Source organism: Pogoniulus pusillus, chromosome 18, assembly GCF_015220805.1.
Source record: "Pogoniulus pusillus isolate bPogPus1 chromosome 18, bPogPus1.pri, whole genome shotgun sequence".
Classification (NCBI taxonomy): domain Eukaryota; kingdom Metazoa; phylum Chordata; class Aves; order Piciformes; family Lybiidae; genus Pogoniulus; species Pogoniulus pusillus.
The window spans coordinates 17,650,208-17,671,984 of NC_087281.1; the positions used below are offsets into that span (position 1 = coordinate 17,650,208).

Sequence of the window (21,777 nt, forward strand, 5' to 3'; positions counted from 1 at the left end):
TATTTTTAGCCTGCTTGTTGTTTTTTCCAGTGATCCCTCTAATTCAGAGTTTCTGGAATAATTTAGGAGTGCTGTGACAAGGCATGGTAACAATGTTTTGCTTCTCATCTTTTCATTCTGGTTATTCACTGCTTTTTGTTTTAATGTAAAAATCTTTAACAGATTCAGGAGCTTTAACATTTAGTACCTTCTCCTTGTGAAGGTGCTGAAATGCCGCAATCATATCAATCCCTGGAAATTTTCTCTAATTCTCTTGAGAAATAATGCCTGCCCATTTGTCCATAACTTGTATTCAGTAACTTTGGAAATATCTGGACAATATAACCAATACTAGAAAGAGAAGTCCTTCTAGACGTGTGTGATGGTTTGGGTGTTCCCTGCCCCCCCACACTTTAGAAATCATCCAGACTAGACTCAGCCAGCTCTGGAAATATGAATGAAGCTTATTATTTACAGCTAGCACAATATACAAGCAGATATTTACAGTTATATACAGAAATATACAAGGTAAAAGGTAATACAGAAACACAACAGCCCTCCCAGAAACCTGAGTCCCCAGGAGGGGCTCTCAACCACCCCCTGACCTTCCCCCTGCCCCTCTCAACCTTACCCCAGTCCCAAAGAAGAATAGAGATTTGGCCAAGAGATTAGGAAGCAAAGTGGGTTAGCCCAAAATGGAGGGTGAGGTTAGAGAGATGCAGCTCAGCCAGCAGCCCCAGCAAGAGTGGTGCCGAGAGTGTTACCTAATGTTGTTATTTCTTGTTCCCATACATCTCAGCAAGACTGTGAGTGAAGTAGACATCACCATTGTTTTCCTTTCACAGCCTGTAATCTAGTTCTTCTCACCAAAACATTCTAGCTAGCTTCAAACTAGCACAATGTGATGGGTAGTGTGTAGGAGGACGTGACTTCAATTTAGGTCCCTAGTGTATGTGTTTCAGGCATGACATATAGCAGGCAAGGTAAGTGATCACGCTGGTTATTCCTAGTGTCTTGGCCAAAGTCATGGCCAGCATATGCACTCTTCAGCAAGCTTAGCTACTTTAAGTCTCTATTGCCGATCCACAGGTGAGTGTATTTTAGAGTTCACAACATTCTCCACCAAGTCACCTTTCTATTGTGACAGTTCTCGAGCCGTCAAAAGAAAAAGCGTCCAGACTTATTTAGCCATGCTAAAAACATCAGATGTATTCTTAACATCAGTTGCCTCAGCAAATGAGTTAGACCTTTTTTTTTCAGGAAAGTTTTGTGAAATCCTCCTCAAACACAGTGATGCATTAAAAAAAAAAAAAGCTATTAAGATAAAAATTTCCCAAGAGGGTCTGGAAATTGAAATGAAGTGTGAGGTAATCTTCATAAAGACCATTGCTACTAACTCATATTTGAAATGTATTTCAAAAGTTTGTTTGTTGTTTGGGTTTTTTTTAACCCTGATTTTTAAAAATGTAATTTTTTCCCCTAAAAGTGGAATTGGAAGGTACTATCTCTATTTATATATCAAATGGCTAGTTTGAAAGTTCATTCTATTTTAATGCATTTACTGCTTTACAGAGATCAAAAAAATGTTTTGGGCACTGACTAGGTACAGCAAATTAAATTAGCTTGGCATTTAAAGGACATTTTACTGTAAGTGTACAAGCACAGAGTCATATATCTTTTACATTGGTGAGAACAAAAGCCTGCTTTTTGTTTGAAACCAGTAAGAACTTATGATTCCTTGAGTTATGCTTGCTTTGCTTGGATTCTCTGAAATCTATCCAGCAGTCTCATTACATAAATAACATGCTACTTTTTTGCCTTGTCTTTTATATACCTCCGTGATGATTACTGTAAGCCTTTGAAATTAGATGACTCTGGATTGTATGCCATACTATGGGGTGAACAGACTATATTTATACATGACACATACAATACATGAGATACGTGAGTTACTTTCACCTGCCAGTATTTTATGTGCTTTTGTGTGGATAAGAGATTTTATATCCCATGCAAAGGATTGTTGTTAACTGCACCTTTCCATTGGAGTGACTGAGAGCTTTTGGTAAACCACCTTTTACAGCAGCTTTAGTTGTTTCTGTTATCAGTGTTAAAGCATTCTTTTCAAATCCAGACTAAAACATGAATGAGTGCCAAGCCATCCTGATTTTGTTCTTCTGCCATCCATCCATGGAAGAATATAATTTCATCATGAGGATGTAGAGTAACAGGTGCCTACTCTGGTGAGAGCTTTCAGAGCTTCTGTGTGCTGAGCTGTGCTTTTGTTTGCCAACAAGAGGTGTTCTTTTTGTTCAGGCATATATAGATGTATGTGGGACCAAGACTGGAATTTTTTCACTGTTTGTTCAGCAGAGTGGGTGGAAAGCTCAGTTTCTCTGTAAGTGCCTCGGCTTCACGTTATATGAACTGCTCACTAGAAAATTCACCTGCACTTGGAGTGTATTGTGCTTCCATAGGAATTGTGTTTTAATGACTCTTGCAGGGCAGATGCATCAAATTGACTTACCCTGTATGGCAGCAGATGGATTCCTCTTAGTTACTTATGTGTCCTTTCACATCAAGTGTCAGCGTTTTGATTGCTTACTAGAAAAAACATACATCATCTGTAGTGAGAAAGTGAGTGTATCTGTAGTTACACTTTCTGCATTTGGAATGGCACCATATACTCTTTACTAGAGTAAGTCAGACTAGTGTAGGGCTCTCTCATATTTATGCTGAGATGATTTAAAGTGCTGATCCAGGATATCACACTGTATTTAGTCTTATCTTTCTGACTGAAAAACTCAGGGTAAATTTAAGGCCTTTTGTGCTATCTATCATTGTAGACTCCATTAAATAGGAAAAAATGGTTCCCATTTGTCTTGATATGCTTGAAATTTGCTTGCTTTTAAGCAAAATCAAATAAAGGGTTAAATCTTTTCTTAGTTTCCAGCAAATTGATTTTAGTTGACCTATTGTCTACTGACAGTTGTGCAGTGTTCTGCATCTTTGTCCCAATATTTGCACAGCAGCTGTGCTTTTCTGCTACTGTAAGGATATTACACATTTTCCTTCTAAGCAAAGACATTTAAGTATATATAACAAATGCAGTGTGAAGTCTTTGTTACAAATGAATGTGCTGGAGTTTCTCAGATCTGCTCAGACTAATTGCATGTGCCATTCTGTGAGAGATCAAGGTTTAAGGCTGGAAGTAATCTTCTGTCTGATAATTTTGGGTGTTCTCCAAATCCATGTGAAGCTGGACAGTGGTCCTGAGTACAGGAAACCGATGTGCAAGATGATGTTGAATGTGGAGAACAGGAGCCAGTACAAGTCTGCCATTGAAGTGGAATTTGAAGGGGATGGTGAGGATGACTTGGCCTTTCTCTGAGACTACAGCTCTGCACTGCTCCAAAGTGGCTTAGATACTAAGACTAAAACAAGAGTTAGTTCTGATTCTGTGTGGTCCTGTGAAAGAAACAATAGATGGACAAAATGCTAATGACTGAAAATGATTAGCGTGGAAGTCTCTGAATGATGTTGAAAAGGTAATGGGCATGTGGAGAACTGTGTTGTAAGAGTATGATAGGCATGGACTGAAATTAAGGTTGTGTGGGTCATTTTTTTCACTTACTGTCTGTTTATCATTTGACTTAATTTAGTTAACTTTTTTTGAGGGGGGTGTATGTAAAAATATTGGAATCATAGAATGGTCTAGGGTGGAAGAGACCTCTGAAGGTCATCTACTCCAACTGCCTCTGCAGTAATCAGTGGCATCCTCGACTGTCCCAGTGGCAGATCAGCTGTCCCAGAGCCCTGTCAAGCTACACTTTGAATATCTCCAGGGGTGGCACCCAAACCACTTCCTTGTGCAACCTGTTCCAGCATTCCGCTACCCTGACAGGTAGTGAGGTCTCACCAGAGTGAAGTGGCAGAAGCAGACCATCCTTATGGAGAGTCCAGCCACCTTCTGTCCTTGGTCTGAGAGCATCACTGACTTATTGTCCCTTCAAAGGTCAACTGCTGCCTCTGTGCAAAAAACCCAACATATTTCTTTTGAAAATCCAAAAACTTGATACTTTATCACACAGTATCACAGTATCATCAGGGTTGGAAGAGACCTCACAAATCACTGAGAAGTCTTTTGAAATGGATTTTTTTTTTGCTTGACTATAATTGTTGCCTTTTACTGTTCTCTTATTTCTGACCATACAAAATGCAGCTTTACATTGATCTCACAGCTGAGACAAGGTCTGGATGGTGTGACACTCAATTGTTGTATTTTTCTCTTCTTCTTCAATGCACATAGCTGTAATCTGAATTATTGGTGAAGCCCCAAACCTTACCTGAATAAACTGAATTCCCTATGTCTTTGGATAAAGAAGCAATTAACTATTCTTTAAAAGTCTCAGTTATATCATGGCAAACCAATGTAGTTAAGACTAGGAGTTATGCAGATTTGTGCATTCATAAATCCGCGTCAGCCCTTATTAAAAGAATGAAAGCATTTGATTTTGTCTGCATTCTAAGATAAACTGCTTCTGTAATAGGAAAAAAAATTGATTTCACCACCTTAATTCCAGTGTTTAACAATTTCATTTTCAGGAAAATGTTGTCTGCAGATACCCATCCGTTAGACAGAGTTCCAGCTAAATTGCATCATGAGCTTATTAACTCCCATCTAATCATCCAGTCATGGCTGATTAATCACTTCTTCTGGTGCCTTGTTTTAGTAAAATCTGTTTTCCATGCCACTTATGAGCAAACTGCTGTTTAATTTTGTGTGGGCTGAAGGGAGCAAAATGCAGCCCTTCTCCTCAGATCCAAAGGGCTAACGTGTGAAGGAATCATCACATGCAAGTGTCTCGCATATGTAATTCTGCTTCTGTGTTTAAGGCATGGGGAAAATAGATGTTTCTTCAGTAGCTTTCCCATGCTGTGGGGAAGTGGTGGAGGCACTCTGGGACAGGAATGCAACTGTGGGTGTTGAATTTTTGAATATTCAAATTGTCTGTCTCCAACTGTGGAACTCTGAATTCATTAATTACTTTGTATTGGTGAGCAGCAAGATAACACAGAGAGCTGGAAGCTTTATAATTTTCTCAGCATGGGAGAAGGGGGAAAGTAATTTCAACCCTCATGCAAATGGAAAAGGTAGCACTCCTTGTTTCTTTTAATAAGTATTCTGTGTATTAATGAATAAGCCAAAATATCAAGGTACTTCCTTAAAAAAAAAAAAAAAGGTGAAGATTGGACGTTTAATGCACTCTTGACAATTTAAGCTCTCTGATTTACGCTAAAGTAGCCTAGCTAATAATGTATCTGAAAGCTAAGAGCAGTTATTAATATGAGACAAAGGTGTTTTCAGTATTGCTAGTGGAACCTTCACATGGAAGAAGACTTGGAAATGAATCCTAAGTCTCCAGAACTCTGGAGACTTATGTCCTTGCACTGTCCAGAACATTTTCTCTTGACAAGTCATAGATGCAGTAAAGCAAGAAATATTTTTTTAATCAAACTTTTGAGCAAAAAGTCCAAACTCCATCTTCTTTTTTTCCTCTAGATTATTTAAAGGCTTTCATTAGTGTTAGGGTTGTCTAGAGCTGTCAGGCACAACTCACTGAAGCAACAAAATATTGCAGTAGTAATTTTCTTCAGAAAGTCTTTGGATAAGTCTTCATCAGATAGCAATGTGTCATGAAGAGAGACAGAGCTGTTATATCCAGTAATATTAACTTCTGCTTGTTGCAAGGTCTTTCCAAACTTTGAATCTTTATAGTCTAAATGCTTCTTAGTGCAAAAAAGAGAAAGGAGAGAAAGGAGATAGAAGACAGTGGAGCTCACAACATTTCATGCCGTGTGGACCTTTGTATCATGCAGATGGACTTAACATCTACCAGTGGAAAGCTTTATGAAAAGATCAGATAGGCTTATTCTGCTTAAAATCCTGAATATTCTCAGCTCTTTTAGAGGTGCTGCAGTGATAACAGGAGAATGGGAAATAAAACGGTGAGAATAAGTGGAAAACTTTTGCATATAAAGTAAGCACTGCCATTTTTCTCCTCAGTGCACCTTATTTAGCATCAGAAGTAAGGAACAGAAAGAATAAAGCTTGACTTTGATCAACTGCACTTTGATCAAATATAAATATTGGAGGAAAGTCAGGGACTGCATGCATGGTATTTTTGTATTCTGGTTATACTCAGGGAGAGACAAGGGCAGGAATAACATCATTACCTGTTTCAAAGCACAGAACTGTAACAAGCAAATATTTCTAGGCTGGCACGTGGACTCTTTTGCCTATGCCATATTTGGAATGATGATGCATGGTGTAAAACCAAACATTTTTGTCATCCCAGGCACAGTTCCCATTGTGGAGGTAGGTGGCAGGCATTTTCCCAGCCTTACCATGACTGTTAGATCTCTAGTGCGCTCAGATTTTTCTTTCTTGAGTGATCAGGAAAATCTGACCTTAGGGGAAGAGAAATTAATTTGTTTATTCCCATGTACATTTTCTGATCTAGGTTGCATATACAGAAGGAGCTAAAACAAATAGTCATAAAATCATAGAAGTGTTTAAGTTGGAAAAGACCTCTGAGATCATTGAGTCCAACCAGCAAGTTGATAACACCATGACCTTTAAATCATGTCCCAGAGTGCCATGTATACATTATTTTTTAAACACCTCCAGGGACGGTGATTCAACCACCTCCCTGCGCAGCCTGATCACCCTTTATGTAAAGACAGTTTTGGTAATATCCAACCTCAGCCTTCCCTGTCACAATTAGAGGCAATTTGAATTTGTGTATGGGAGAAAAGACTGACCACCACCTCATTGCAACCTCTTATTCTGGTAGTTGTAGAGAGCAACGTGAGCTCCCCTTAGCCTCCTCTTCTCCAGACTAAACAGTCCTCACTTCTTATTAGAAACACAACAGCCCTCCCAGAAACCTGAGTCCCCAGGAGGGACTTCCATCTGCCCTTCCACATTCTCTCCCCAGCTCTCAACCTTACCCCAGTCCCAAGGAAGAATGGAGGTTCAGCCAGGGGGTTAGGAAGCAAAGTAGATTAGTCAGAGAAAACGGCAGAAAGGCTCGAGAGAGAGATGCAGCTCGGAGCTCCCCAGCAGGAGTAGTGCCTTATCTATGTTTTGATTCTTGTTCTTGTACATCTTAGCAAGCCAATGAGTGAGGTAGACATCAGCCTTGTTTTCCTTCCACAGCCTATAATCTAGTTCTTCTCACCAAAACATTGTAGCTAGGGTCAAACTAGCACACTTTGGCATATGCCAAAACTTGTTGGCAATTCTCTTTCTGTTTAAAGATGGGCACACCAATGTAGTTTTAGCGTGTAGACTTCATAAATTCTTGGTGAATGATGCCTTTGTCTCTTGAAGTGGTGTCAATTAAATAAAGTCGAAGGGCAGCTCATCAATTGCAAGGCAATTGGTTGTACAACTAATGATGTATGTGGAGCTTTCTTTGAGTTGATTCTGTTACCTACTGTATCTGCACTGTTCACTTAAACTAAGAGGTGGTGAGAGCTTCTCAAAGCAAGGCAACGAAGAGTGAATCACTTCACCTCTTTCTAGCATTGTCACAGTCAGATTGTTTGCCATGCTATGTCCCCAGAGCATATAGAATTTTAACAAAACAAAATATGTATTAAAATAAGGTAGTAAATGGAAAACTTACATGTGAATCTAACTTGGCTATTTCTGACTTGTTTTTTTAAGTGCTCATTGTTGTATTGTTTATAGTTAAGTCATTGCTTGCTTTTTTATCAATGTCTTATGTCTTTTGCATATATTGGAGGAGGGATTTCTGCAGCTGTATCTGATTACAAAAGTCACGGTAAAGATTATTATAAAACAATAAAACAGAGGCAAATCACAGAATTTCTGTTATAAATCAAAATGTAATCCAAATCCAAGAAGAGAGGTAGAAATTGTCAACTTAACGAACGCTTATACATTTATCATGTTATTTAGTTGATAGGTCAGATGATGTTTTCTAACTTCTGTGTGTTAGGAAGACTTTGCAAAGTTGAAAATCTAAAACTCCATTTTAACTGAAAAAAAAAATATAAAATAAGATTTACTTAGAATAAAAGTATTTTAATAGGCAAGCACTCAATATATTGCCTTTTATTACGAGAATTTCACAAGTAAGCCAAAATCCAAATGGTAGTGGTTTCAAAGTTGCTCGTGGTTTGACCTAAAGTTTCTCATGTCATTGATAAAATTTTGTGGTATCTGCTAACAAAATGTCCATGTGTACCTGCAGTAAAACTACAGAAGGCTCAGTATGCTGCAATGTTTCTGTGCTACATCCAGAGACAACTCTACTTTGGTACTGATGTTGGTGCCAGTGAACTTTTTAGTAGATACTGCCATAGTAAGCTGAAGTGTATTCTAGTAGATGTTTTCTATCCTTTTAGAGACTGCAAGACTTTTTAGTGTAATTTTTAATGTGCTTACTTAATGTACCTCGAAACAATTTTCTTAATGCCAAACCTTAAGTTTCAAGAGTGACTCCCTCATTCCCCATAGGAAAAATGAAGGACATTTTGGTATACTGTTCTGTGTTCTTACACAATATATTTTCTTATGCTGAAGGTTGTAGGGTCAGAGTTTGACAGGAACCTCCTAATTTTCCTTTTTTTGGCATTCCTTAAAAAGGCAAATCTTGGGTAGCAGCCACCAACCTTTTAGAGTGACCAATAGTTACTTATGACAGAGGACTTGAGGAAATGGAAGTATATTTTGCAGGAAACTGTGTTCTGCATTTTTGATGGTTGGTACTGAACACAATGTGAAATTAATTCCTTGTTAGTCTTAATTTTCTGCCTACTATATGATTATTGAAATAGAAAATTCAAAGTTTCAGAATATGAAGTACTTCCCATAAAATAAAAAGTGAGATTTTAAATAGGAGGTGCTAAGAGAATAGCTTCTACTCATACATTTTTATTGAAACTAGGTATTCCAAAAATGCCAAACTTAGCTTCAAAATAGACTTTGATGTGCTGTATTCAAGGAAAGAGATTTACTGATTTCTTGCTTTTTCTTTCTACAGCTAGTTGATGTGGAAAAATGGGTATGTGATTCTGTCTTTTATTCACTTGATCCCAAATGTTTTGTGTTACCACTGAGTCTAGCCTGTCTGTTTTGATACCCTCTGTGTTCATGACCCTTCAGCTTGCATGGCTCAAAAAAAGAGGCAAATACATGATCAAGTAGGATCTGGTCATTCCTGCATTTTTGTACCAAATTTCATGCTACCACAATGACTTTTCTCTCTTTTAATTTCACTGTATAACTGTGTAATATGAATATATGCTTATTGCCTGTCAGTTTTGAGCCTTGCTGTCTAATGTTTAAACTCCATTCTGTAACCCACCCTGTCTTTCCAGTACAGAAATCCAATCCTGAAATGCATGATAGTAAGATAAGTAATACTTATAAATAATAATGTGACACCATATCTAGCTGCAAATAATACATATACACACAACACATTTAGTGATGGAGAACAGCTGCTACAGAATGAAAAATAAGTTAAAAGAGTGATTTATAGATCTTAGCAAATAAAGCCAAAGCACAGTTACTTACCGAGTTTGTTGTTAAGCCCTTTCCTAATGTGTCTGTGTATACCATGCATATTTGTTTGGGCATCTGATATAATTCCTCTATATGAAACATATTTATATGTGGTGTTCTCCGATGTTACCTCCGACATCTGCATATGTATGAGTTAGTAGTCATAAAAGTGTGTGTAGAATTGTTTGTTTACATTTAAAATGTGAGAAGCCTCTCTGAAAGGTTGGACCCTAATAGGCCTCCTTGATTTCTTAATACTTGGTTTGAGCTGCAAGTGACCAGGAGAAACCTCAGACATCATTTTGTATTTGGCCAATAACATAGCACTGGTATCACTTCACTTCAGTCAGTGATAATAGAATTTGAATCTATGATTATTACATGTTCATAGGAAGTGGTGACTAAAGTGTAGGTAAGTACATTAATTGGTGTCTTAAGCATTTCAATGCCCTTTCTACTCATGTATTCCACATTATGTCATGTGGCATATATAGGTAGATGTTTTTAATGTTTATTAAACAATACCTGCAGTTAAGTATTAGTTTTAACTACTTGTATCAGTATGATAGCATTATCCATATTCTGTGAATCTGATATTTAATCGATTGATTTGGAATGTTTTTGTGCCATAATGATAGTCAGGTTACCTTCTCTTTTTTCTCACCTTTTTAATTACATGTGAGAGATCTTGGTTCTAAACCTTTGGGTTCTGTAGTTTTACATCTACAAAGAATTTTGCTATATAGAGTAAGACAGCAATAAAGAAGTTCAGTAGTATACAAGGCACTGGGCCTAATACTTCATGATGCATGAAAAATCGGAAGCCAGAAGTTTATGGATTATACTCTGACATGGCTTGGTTTTGACTAAAGTACTCAAAGAGTAGGTTCTTGGAAAAATTACATGACTGCATAAATACAAGTGAGATCTGCCATCATCTTACTCTTTAGAAAGGCTGCTTCATGGAAATGTGTCCTTAAACCATTTAGAAAAGAAATGGTTCCCATGGCAGCAATGCTAAATGTTTCTTTCTCAGTTACATCTGCTAAAGACTTCTCTTAATAGACCAGTTCTGTAATCCAGACAACCTCCCATCTGATGGGGATGGAGTGGGATGTTGGCTTTACTTCAAATACAAAATAATTCTGTATCAGATGAGCTGCAGTTTGCTCTGTAAAGCAGCTTTTAACCCCTCTCTAATTCCAGAGTGTTACCCGAGGTCTTGTGGTGAGTTGCAGATATACATACTGAATGCAGCAGGCAGCTGGCTGTTGCACAGTTGTGCAGTCACTGCAGCCAGACATGTTCTGATATGTGTATTTCTTCATAAGCCATTTTCCAATGGAGAACACATAGCATTAATGCAAGTGTGTTGTTATATTGGTATATCTATGGACACCTGGAAACCCAAGTCCAGAGCCTAAGTTAGGCAAGCTTCTGTGAAATTAGGAACTGCCTCTTGCTGCAAGCTGTTTTTATGCCATTCATAGGATAGAAGTCATTCACTTCTGAGCTTTTCCAGTTTGCAAATTGTGCTGACAAAAAATTTGGAAGGAATGACTCCAATTCTGCTGTGCTTCTGCCAAATGACTATCATGCTTTTAGTGATATTGTTCCAAATTAATTTTTCTATTGTAAGGTGTGTGCTGGCACTTGAACCTGAGTAAGAATTAAGTGGCCTTAACATATTCCTTGAACCTTGGGCTTTTTCTTTTTGTCTTTTGGCAAGTCTGACTCTGGGGGCTTGCAGTGAAGAGTGAAACAGATTAAAATGACCAAGTGTAAAAAATAATTGAAAGCAAAGCTTACATTTTTCTCATTTCCTATTTAAAAAGAACTTTTCTGCTTTTAATTAAATTACTAAGTGGGAGAGATCCTGTAGTAGGTTGAGGAACTTCCCCCCCTAACCCCACTAATAGAAATTTACTAGATCAGCTCAGAGGGATTAGAAGTAAAATAAAGCTATATTTACAGCAAAGCTAAATTTACAAGCATGTATACAAAATATATCTACATGTGTTTAAAATTATATACAGAAATCCAGACTTCCCTCTCAGACAAAGAAAAGAAGCCCAGAAGGGGCCCAATGCCACTGTCTCTCTCTCCCAGACAGAAAACAACCATCAAGGCTTGTGTGTTATCTGTTAGCCAAGGTTAGTGGAAGATAGTATAGAATCATAGAATCAACCAGGTTGGAAGAGACCTCCAAGATCATCCAGTCCAAGCTATCACCCAGCCCTATCTATAGAGAGAGAAGTGAAGAGATCCAGCACTCAGAAGCAAAGAGGGAAGAATTGTTTATACTTTGGCTTTTTATCCCTTTTAGCAAACCAATGAATGATATAAACTCTATCATTTCCTTTTTACAACCAATGATCTAATTTCTCTTCTTACAGTAGTCCAGTGAGCCTTAAACTAGCACAGAACCAGAGGGGCTTAATAAATTCACCTGAGTTAGAAGATGTGGAATATATCTGATTTACAGAGAAAATAGGTGTAATGAAATAAGCTGAAGCTGAATGATACATAGTGAAAGGAATTCCTTTCAATTTGTATTTTTTTCTCTTTTAATATATGTATGAAACAAGAGAAATAATTTTTAAATGTCTGTTGCTGTGAATTAGCAACTATTGATGTTTGTTTGCAAGTTTGAGATTTCCAGATGGGTGTTTTTAAAGAGCACCTTGAATGTACCTCTTGACTTTCAGAACAACCATTCAGGACTGTAACAGAATTCAGCGTAAGGAGCAAGATTTTTCCAAGGGCGTCTATGGTTTCTAAAACCTGGACATTTTTACACATTTACCTACCTATAGTTGGTGAATTAACTTTGAAAATTTGGCATTATGAACCATCAAGAATGATTGTTTTCAAGACTCATCCTCTGAGGAGCTTCTTGCTTGAAGGGAAACCAAGTGTATTGGTCCTTAAATTTCAAGTGCAAAGGACAAGGGTTTTCATCCACACACTGGATAATAGCAAAGCTTTATGAACTATAATATTATAGGATTGTCCAAAACTTTCAAGCACACAAAGGAGCCTCTTCTGCTGAAGATAATGATAAATCTTGTTCTCTTTTCCTCATTTATTGTGATAGCTCAGTTTTATGCCACTGGTAAAACTAATTTTCAGTTTCTTTGGAGCAAAGAAAATTGCAGAGTAAGGAAACACTCTAGACACTTTTCAGAATAATTACTTTCATTACAGAGTCTTCTAAGTTGAGGAGTGTATTAATTCTGGCTTTCAGGTTAGTGTGGAGCAGATAAATATAACAAGATGGAGTGAATTTTGGCTACAGCAAACAGATGCAAAACAAAGGCAAATGGTTACAGTAATATGTCTTCAGTAGCTCAAAGCTACCCCCCTTTCTGCTTCCTCCCTGCCTCTATCTCAGACAAACATAAGCAGATCAAAGCTTATGTGTTAGTTGCTGAGATTACAGGTGAGATATCGAAGCAGACTGGGGCTAAAAAGAAGTAATTAGATGTAACCAGGCAGAGAAAGGAACAGGGCAACGTCCCAGGACAAAGTGAGAGAACATTGTTTATGCTTTGACTTACTCTCCCACTCAGCAAGCCAATGAATGATATAGACATCATAATTTTTTTTCTTTTCACAACCAATGATCTAACTTGGCCTCAAACCAGTACATTTCGGTTGCAGCGTTTGGCAAACGATACCTTGCAAGAGCAGTGGATGTCAGAAGTGCATTAAGAAAGTGAAAGTCCTTCCTTCTGCAGAGGTTGAGTTAGAGACATTTTCTGTGCAACAACCTGTTGCCTACATGAAGTGTGTACTTTCTATTGTTTCATTTCAGCTTTTTGGTGGTCTTTGGTCTTTTTTTTTTTTTTTTTTTGGTTATTTTTTGGGTTTCTGATTTTGTTTGTTTGCTGTTTTTTGTGTGGTTGGTGTTTTTTTCCCAAGCTGAGAGCTAATGTTTTTCAAAGTAAGCATTCTCCTTTATCTAAGAAGCTATTTGGTCTAAAAACCTTGGAGAAAATTCTTGCAGAAGGGTGGCAGTAGGACTTGGAACCCTCTGCCCTGTCCATTTGCTGTAACTGGACAGCTGAGGCCATCACAGTTCATGGCACGTAACTTCTTTGGCTTGTCTTAAAATTTCACAGGGACATTGTCTTCACAGTTGTGGGTGTAATGTTCTGTTAAGTATTTCCCATGAACAGAAAGCTTTTATCCAATGGTTTAAGTTTCAGCCTTTTTTCTTGCCTTGGTGGTTTTGAAGCAGCAGGAGTATGTGTGCATCCAGACTTCTCTCACGCACTGTTGTCTGTGAGGTTTTCTGCCTTGAAGAGGGACTGTGTATGGCACTTTCCATCTCTAAGAATGACATCCTCAAAGTTATTAAGGAACCAGAATCACTGCAGAATGCAATATGACAGAGATGACAAATATTTTGTTGTAGTTTATTTAACATGTCAACTGAGGAGAATGAATTATTAAATCTCATCTTCCAAAAAAATCTGACACCAGAAGATGCTGTGTCATTTTGGTAATCAGGGGAAGAGAGAAACTATCCACTTTCACTTAAAGCTAGTTAAGAGATTACAATCAAGTGCTTAATCAAACTATCAAGAAAAGAATCAGAAGGTTTCACAGAGCTCTGTTGTTAAATGTTTTTATAGTATGTGAAGAGTAGTGAGGCTGCAAAGTTCTCAGAATTTTGTAGGTGAATGACAGCTAGAAGGGAGTGAGGTCTTTGATGGATCTAATCTTGATAAACTGGCAGCACGATGGCAGACCCAAGTCAGTATTGAAAAATATGGCAAAGATTGTATTTGAACTAACTTACTAATTAATGTGTTTCTCTATTAATGAATTTACACACACACACACACACTGTAAACAGCTCAGCAGAGACTTCTGGTTAGCTTCTGGAATAAAAACAAACAAAATATTGGAATGACAAGAAATGGCATTGAATAATAATAATAATAATAATAACAATGACTGAGTGATCATACTGTATTTTAAATCCTGACTTTATGGGGACGTTGCACAGGGTGCATAGTCTTTAGTTTTGGTCAGTTTGTTTCCAAATATATAATTAGCAAATAGACCTGGAAAACTTTTAAGGAGAGAGGTCCTTCAACATTTTGGGATCATTTTATTATACTTTCCAGCCCCCCCCCCCCCCAATATCTTCTGTATCTTTGAAAACATACTGGCATTTAAAAAGCATCTATGGAATGAAAGCATTCAGTCTCGCTTGGAAGCTTTCCAGTCAGTTTCTCTTTTCATATGGATAGAGATTTGCTGCCAAGCTTCAGTCCTCACGTTAAAACTTCATGATATCAAAACATGAGTTGATGAGGTCAAAAGAGGAATAGAGGGCCATAGAACTCTCACAAAGAAAAACAAATCACTGCACGTAAGATAACACCACTCTGATTTCATCTTTGAGCAACGTCCATGAAAACCTGAACATTTCCATAATCTTCTGATACCAGAAATGTGATCCTGACTTATTTTTAACCACTGCATGAAATATTAGTAACGTTTTAATTTTCCTAATTCACTATGTATTTATATATGATGAGTTGCCACAATAGTGATGGCTGCTGTCCAGCACTGCACTTTGAATGCAGGGCCTTACAAATCAGATTGCACTTAAAATTATCTGTGTTAATTAAAGTGAAAATAAACAAACAAAAATCTGAGAAAACTATTGTGGGAAAAAAAAAAAGGCCATGTTCTGAGCAGCTGTTTTGCTTTCTAACACGAGCTATAATTATGCAATGATAGGCATTCATTTTTTAATGTAGTTCAGTGTTCTGTATACCCCACTCACACTTTCAGGGAAAACAAATCCCAGTTTTAGGCACCTGAAACCAAATATTCATTTCACATGTTCTCTTCTTTTCCCCTTCTCATGGCTCTACAGAAATTTATGATGAAGGTAAGCAAGTTAAACATTTGATATTATACTTTCTGTGAATTCCTACCATTAAATTTAACTCATTCTTCGCTTTTAACATCAGTCTCAAACTTGCTTTCACTAGAATATCACATACTGAATTTTGTGGAAATCTGGATTTAGAATATGCAGTGAATCCATCTTGGATTTGGGTTATGGTTTATGTAGGTTATGAGGGCAGGCCCCTTCCTTGAAGAGGACTATGGCCTTCTAGACTCAACCTTACTCTTTCAGTGAGAACGCAGCACTAGGTAGTCAATAAGGAATTTTGAGACAATGAGTCAGTGACAAGTAGCAGTAAAACATGTGAGCATTTTGGAAAGTAGGGACAGCACACTGCTGCTTCTGCTAGAGGAAAGCAGTTGTGATGGTTTGTTTTTCTCAGGTGGGATGAGTGGTTCTCACTGTCCTTTAGGGTGTCTCGGGTCTGTAATGTAAGCATGTGCAGAGCTCTCTGCACTGCAGTGTTTTAACCTGTTTTTCCTTTTCTTTACTGAGACTATGACAAGGCATTTAGTGAGCCTGCAAACATTTTGGATAAGTAACCTTGGAATAATTGGCTGTAATTTTAATCAAGATCTGCTCACTATCCATTTGCTGCTTTTCCCCTTAATGATCAATGTCTATTCCCAATTCATTTTCTGAAGTGGTTTGTTTACTGATTTTCATTTCCTAAGAGTTTCCTATTTTATGGTATAGACTTCCTTCATTATCAGTTTAGAAAAAGGACAAATTTTGGGCTAGATAACCCATTTTATTTTGAGAACTGGATTTAATGATATCAGAGGAATTTTCTTAGCATGACTCCCCTGCTGATCCATCTTTTCTTCCCGTTTGCTTGTCTGTCTTATTCTTTTTTGGGGAGTTTCTGAAGTGATGATGATTCATATTCCTTGTATTATACAGTAACAGAAAAAAGCTGAAGCACAATCCTTAACTGTGAAAAATGCCTCTCTCCTCAACATGTTTAGATCCAAAATAACCAGGAAGATTTTCATTAATTCCATCTAGCTCCTATGCAGTGAAGAAGTAGAATTAACTTAAACTAAAGGAGAGTTTGCAGATGTTAATCTTGGGCAATTTTTTTCCCAAACTGCTGAAAGTGCTTTAAAGTAGGAGTTTGTAATGGAAGTATTCACAGCTGTGAATAAAAATGTTTGGTTTATGTGGAAGGCTGGAAACAGATAATCAATATTATTAATTTTCTCTTCTGTATATGCTTTTCGTTGGTATAAAGTATGCCATTGCTGGGAAAGTGACAACAGATGTAATGTTGGAAATATTAATGATGAGGTATATTTGAAGCATTTTAATTGTGTGGCTGTTTATTCTGCCTTCTGACAGGTCAGTATTAGCAAAATTGGGATCATTTAAGCATGGTTTTGGCAAAAATCTTTTATCATCATTGCCAATGATTCTAATTTTTTTAATATAGATAGTAAAGTATCTCTGAGCTCTTAACTGAATAAGACATCCTTGTGTATTTTACTAGCCAGTTTATTTAAGTACATATTTTTATGTGGTAGGTATGTAAAGCATAATTACACATTGTGATGCAGCTTTTAAATCAAGCCATACTTAGGAAGCCTATCATTTAGCTAAACTCTTTTTTTTCTGTTCCTTGGCTTAGCATGATGTCAAGGTCTGGAGAACAGAGATTAACAATATCTCTGTCCAGAGGAGCAAGATCTGTTCTTATAGATTTCCATGTTGTGAAATTAAGATGCAAGTGAGACCATATGTCACCACAAAACTATATATTAAAGGATAAAGTTGAACAAAACAGAGGGAGAGAGAGAGAGAAGGGGGGAGAGGGAACAATGGAGAAAAAAGAGAAGCAGGGAAGGAAAAGGACAAGGATTATATTGCCAGAAGCTGGAAGTAGGGGGTGGGAGCGAGAAACTGTGCATGGTCCAGGGGTGTTCATCAGGTGTTCTTCTTCCAAAGTTATTCTGCAGGAGTTACTCCTCCAGTTCTTCTGGTGGAGGTGTTCTAGCAGAGGTGCACATCTTGGCAGGCATTGCTCATGTCTTTTCATACAGTTTTTTAGATTGGTGTCCAAGTGCAGTCTGTTCTTCCCAGAGAGAGTGATTTGCCATTGGAGTGGGCTGCCCAGGGAGGTGGTGTCACCATCCCTGGAGGTGTTCAAGTGAAGACTGGATGAGGCACTTAGTGCCGTGGTCTAGTTGACTGTCTAGGGCTGGGTGCTAGGTTGGACTGGATGATCTTGGAGGTCTCTTCCAACCTGGTTGATTCTATGAATGAAGCTATCTGCCTCTCCCCCCCAAAAAAAAACCCAAAAAAACATGAGATAAGCAGAGACATGCACTCTTCTCAAGGAGAAAAGTGAAGGGAGGAGAAACAGGGAGAAGAGAACAATATAAGCTAGGCACTGCTTTATAAACTGTAATATTGGAAAGCAGAATAGAATAACAGTGTTACAATATCCTGAGATGACCAGATCCATCCCTTGGGACTCTCTTTTTTTGGAGGACTTTGTCTTTGTGGTCTTCTTAAAAGACAATAGCCCAAAGCACCACATCATACAAAACAGAAGATAACTATGGATCACTCAATGAAAAATGTTGGAGTTTTTTGGTTTGGTTTGTTTTGTTTTGTTTTGTTCACAGTGGCCATCATTACAAGAGTAGATACCAGCAGAGTCATCAGTCATAATAACCTCCATACCTGAATTTTTGCAGCTCTTACTGCTTTGTAGTGTACTGCTTTTCCATGAAAAGACAATGAACCACATAGTGGTTTTCAAGTAAAGTGTAGTAACTAGAGTATGTATAACATATACACTATCTTGAGAGGTCCTACTTCCTATTTGTTACTCTTTCGTAACATGGTATATAGGCTACAATGAGACAAATGAAGAGGTTTTAGATTAATCTGAATTCACTCTTTGGTGGTGGTGTTATTTGATATGACCAGGGCAAAGGAATATTGCCACAATGTCACATCAGTGAATTATTTCACTTTTGATCTTTAAATTCTAAGCATTTAATGCTGCGGTTTGGTGCCAACCACTGGAAATGGCAACCCAAGACCCTGGTTTCTGCAGGAAGGTTTAATTGGTGTTTCTGTGTTTTAGTAGAAGAATTCAAGGCTTCTGGCCCTGGATGCTGTTACTTTGTAGAAGAAATACTGTGGGTTTTTTTTTGTCAAGGTTTTTAAAGAAAAGAGATACTTCTGTGAGAAGGAAGAATGTGTAAAATTCCTTGGCTCACACACTGTAGTTTTGTTTATAGTTTATACTGCTTGCAGCATTTTTAAGTTCTCTGATGCTGCTGGAGATGTAATTTGCCAGCCCTGCTATTCTAAGTGTGAATTGTTCAGTTTTGCCTGGTCTAATCTTGTCTCACATGCCTTCTAGCTCTGTTCCAGAGTTACTTCACAGGTTCTACAGTAACTCAGCCTATTTTCACAGATTTGATTTTCACCACTTCTGGGGGTTTTCTAGACTCTTTGTCTGGCATTCATCCCACAAAACTGAAATGCCTGTCTTACAGCCATGGATATATAAACTCACACCATCAGATTCATAGCTATTATGCCCTCTGCTGAATGAGACAGGTGCCTTGGTGACAAAGGACACAAAGGCAGTTACTAAATGCCTTCTTTGTGTCTGTCTATACTGCTGGAGACTTTCCTCAGGAGCCCCTGACACCTGAGGCACCAGAGGAAAGGATGACAGAGGAGTTTTCTCTGATGAGGTCTGTGTTAAGGAACAGTTGAGTAATCTGGACATGTATAAGTCCATCAGGACAATGACATGCACCCAAGGGTGCAGAGGCAGCTGGCACAGGTCATTGCCAGACCACTTTCCGCCATCTTCATTAAGTCATGACAGACGAGGGAGGTGTCTGGGGACTGGAGGAGGGCAAACATCACTCCAATCTTCAAAAAGGGTAAGGAGGACCCAGGTAACTACAGACTGGTGAGCCTCACCTCTGTCCCCAGAAAGATGATGCACAACGGTGCAAGTGCTACTGTATGAATTATCATCAATTAAATACCTGTTCTAATCTGTTTGGTTATTGCTTGGCTGTACATACAACAGTTACATACAAGATCATACAGAGATAAAGGATTTGTTGAGCCATGTATAAAGGTATAGAATTCACAGTAAAACATATTTTTTTTTCAATCTAATTATAAACATTTCATTTTATGCTTCTTCCATCATTTGCACATTTTGCTCATTATTTAGTTTTTTGTGTGGTTTGGTTTTGTTTTTTGTTACTGGGTTTTAGTTTTTTTTTTCATTTTAATTCCATATCTATTAAGAAACAAGGAAAATATGTATTTCTCAATTTTAACTTATTTTCCCTCTTTATTTTTGTTTCAAGATAACGTTCATTACACAAAATTATATTGAATTTGAAATCTCTATATGTTTTTTGAATGCTAATTTCTTCAGATGTGAACCTCAGATGTAATCTGTAGTTGTTGTTATATCCTAAATTACCTTTCCTTCTGCAATGGCTTTTGGATGATGAGGTGACTCCAAATTAATCTTACAATCCAGTTGTGGAAATATTAGACTAGAGATGGGCAGTTTGTATGAAGTGTCCACAGACAGTGTGAATTTGTCCTGTGTGTTTTCAGTCTCAGTTTGACTGAAGTAAGACTTTTCAAATCTCAAGTCCCCAAATTTTGGAGGATATTAGAAGAGTTTTGTGTTCATGTAACTGATAGTCTTGAATGACATAACTTGTGGAACTTTAATGGATAAATTCTTCTTTGAATACAAATGTATTTTTTCCCCAGACTGCTTTTATTCAAGGAAGAAATTGTCCAACTTATAAAACTATTCTGAAAGTTGGAGATTAAAAACATAAAGGGAATAAGTCTCAAATAATGTGGATGTTAAAAACTTGTTTGCGTTATAATGCCATTCCTATATTTGTGCACAAACCTGTGAGCACTACAGTTTGAATCAGTCAGATTGTGGATTCCAAGAAGTCTTACTTGCAGTGTCTTCTGAAATATTAATCTTTGGTTACTAGAAATTTAATGAAACTTCAGTGGCACACCTTGTTTTGGAATATTGCCTCTCTCCCACAGAAGCCCAGTTGTTAACTTTTAGTATTTTTGGGTTTTATTTATGGGTCTAAAATACATGGCTTCTGTTCAGTAGAGAGTCATTGCCCAGCAGCTACTTACTATGTAATTTCTGGCTTAGATGCTGCATAGTTGTGAAATTAGCCTTTAAAATAGAGAGACTGAGAAACCTGGGGCTGTTTAAACTGGAGGAGAGAAGGCTGAGAGGAGATCTGATCAATGTATACAAATATTGGGATGGGTGTCAAGTGGATGGGGCCAATCTCTTTAGTCAGCAGCAATAAGACAAGGAGCAATGGATTCCAATTGTAACATAGAAGGTTTCACCTCAACAGGAGGTGAAACTTCTTTACAGTGAGGGTGACAGCACTGGAACAGGCTCCTCAGATAGGTTGTGGAGTCTCCTTCTCTGGAGACTTTCAAAATCTGCCTGGATACCTTAGACAATCCTGCCTTAGCAGGAAGGTTGGACTCTGGAAGGATCTCTGGAGGTCCCTTCCAACCTCTGAAGTTCTGGGATTCTGTGAATAGCAAATTACTTGACAGGTTTGTCTGTTTCCTGGAAGGCAGGCTCTCAAACGTAAGACATTTATAGTACCAGCTTTCTCTTCCAGCCTCTCCTGCATTTTTTCTCTATCACCTTTTCATTTTCCCTCCTTGTGGATGGCTTGGTTATAATTGTCTCTCAGAAATATTTTGGTGGAAAATGCTTGAAGTGATTTTTGCAACTCTAAGAAAGAGAAGTAGCAAACTTGCTTGAACTTTTAAATGGGCAAAGTAATTGTGGTTAAAAAGAATTACTCTAATCTTCTCGGGAAAAAAGAGATCTAAAAAAACATTCACTTATTTTTCACAGAAGTGATTGGATTTTTTTTTTTTGACCCAACCTTTCTCTTATTTGGCTAGAAATGGGCATTTAATAAAAAAGAGGTGCTAGACAGACAAATCAATATGGCCAAAACAAGGGTGAGTTAATGTAGCTGTGATTTTATTTATCACAGTATCCCTCTCCCAAATCTATATGTTAGCTATCAAATTTACAGCTGGATGAACAATAATTTTGATAACGAAATTTGAACCTTTTATCCATATTACTGACTTCATTGATTCCTGTTCATAAGGCTCCCTGGCAAATCTGAATTGTTGGTTATAGAGTGTCCTCACAACAGTTTTACTCCTCCAGTGTGTTGAGCAGCAG

The 21,777-nt window shown here is 37.7% G+C and overlaps 1 protein-coding gene across 1 annotated transcript in view; it reads left to right on the plus strand.

Moving 5' to 3' along the window:
- Positions 1-21,777, plus strand: part of RYR2 (ryanodine receptor 2) — a 311,345-nt gene that overhangs the window by 82,757 nt on the left and 206,811 nt on the right. Inside the window, exon 4 of the mRNA XM_064158603.1 lies at positions 9,054-9,074. Within this exon, the coding sequence (XP_064014673.1) occupies positions 9,054-9,074 (21 nt within the window). The remainder of the gene's footprint in view (positions 1-9,053; positions 9,075-21,777) is intronic.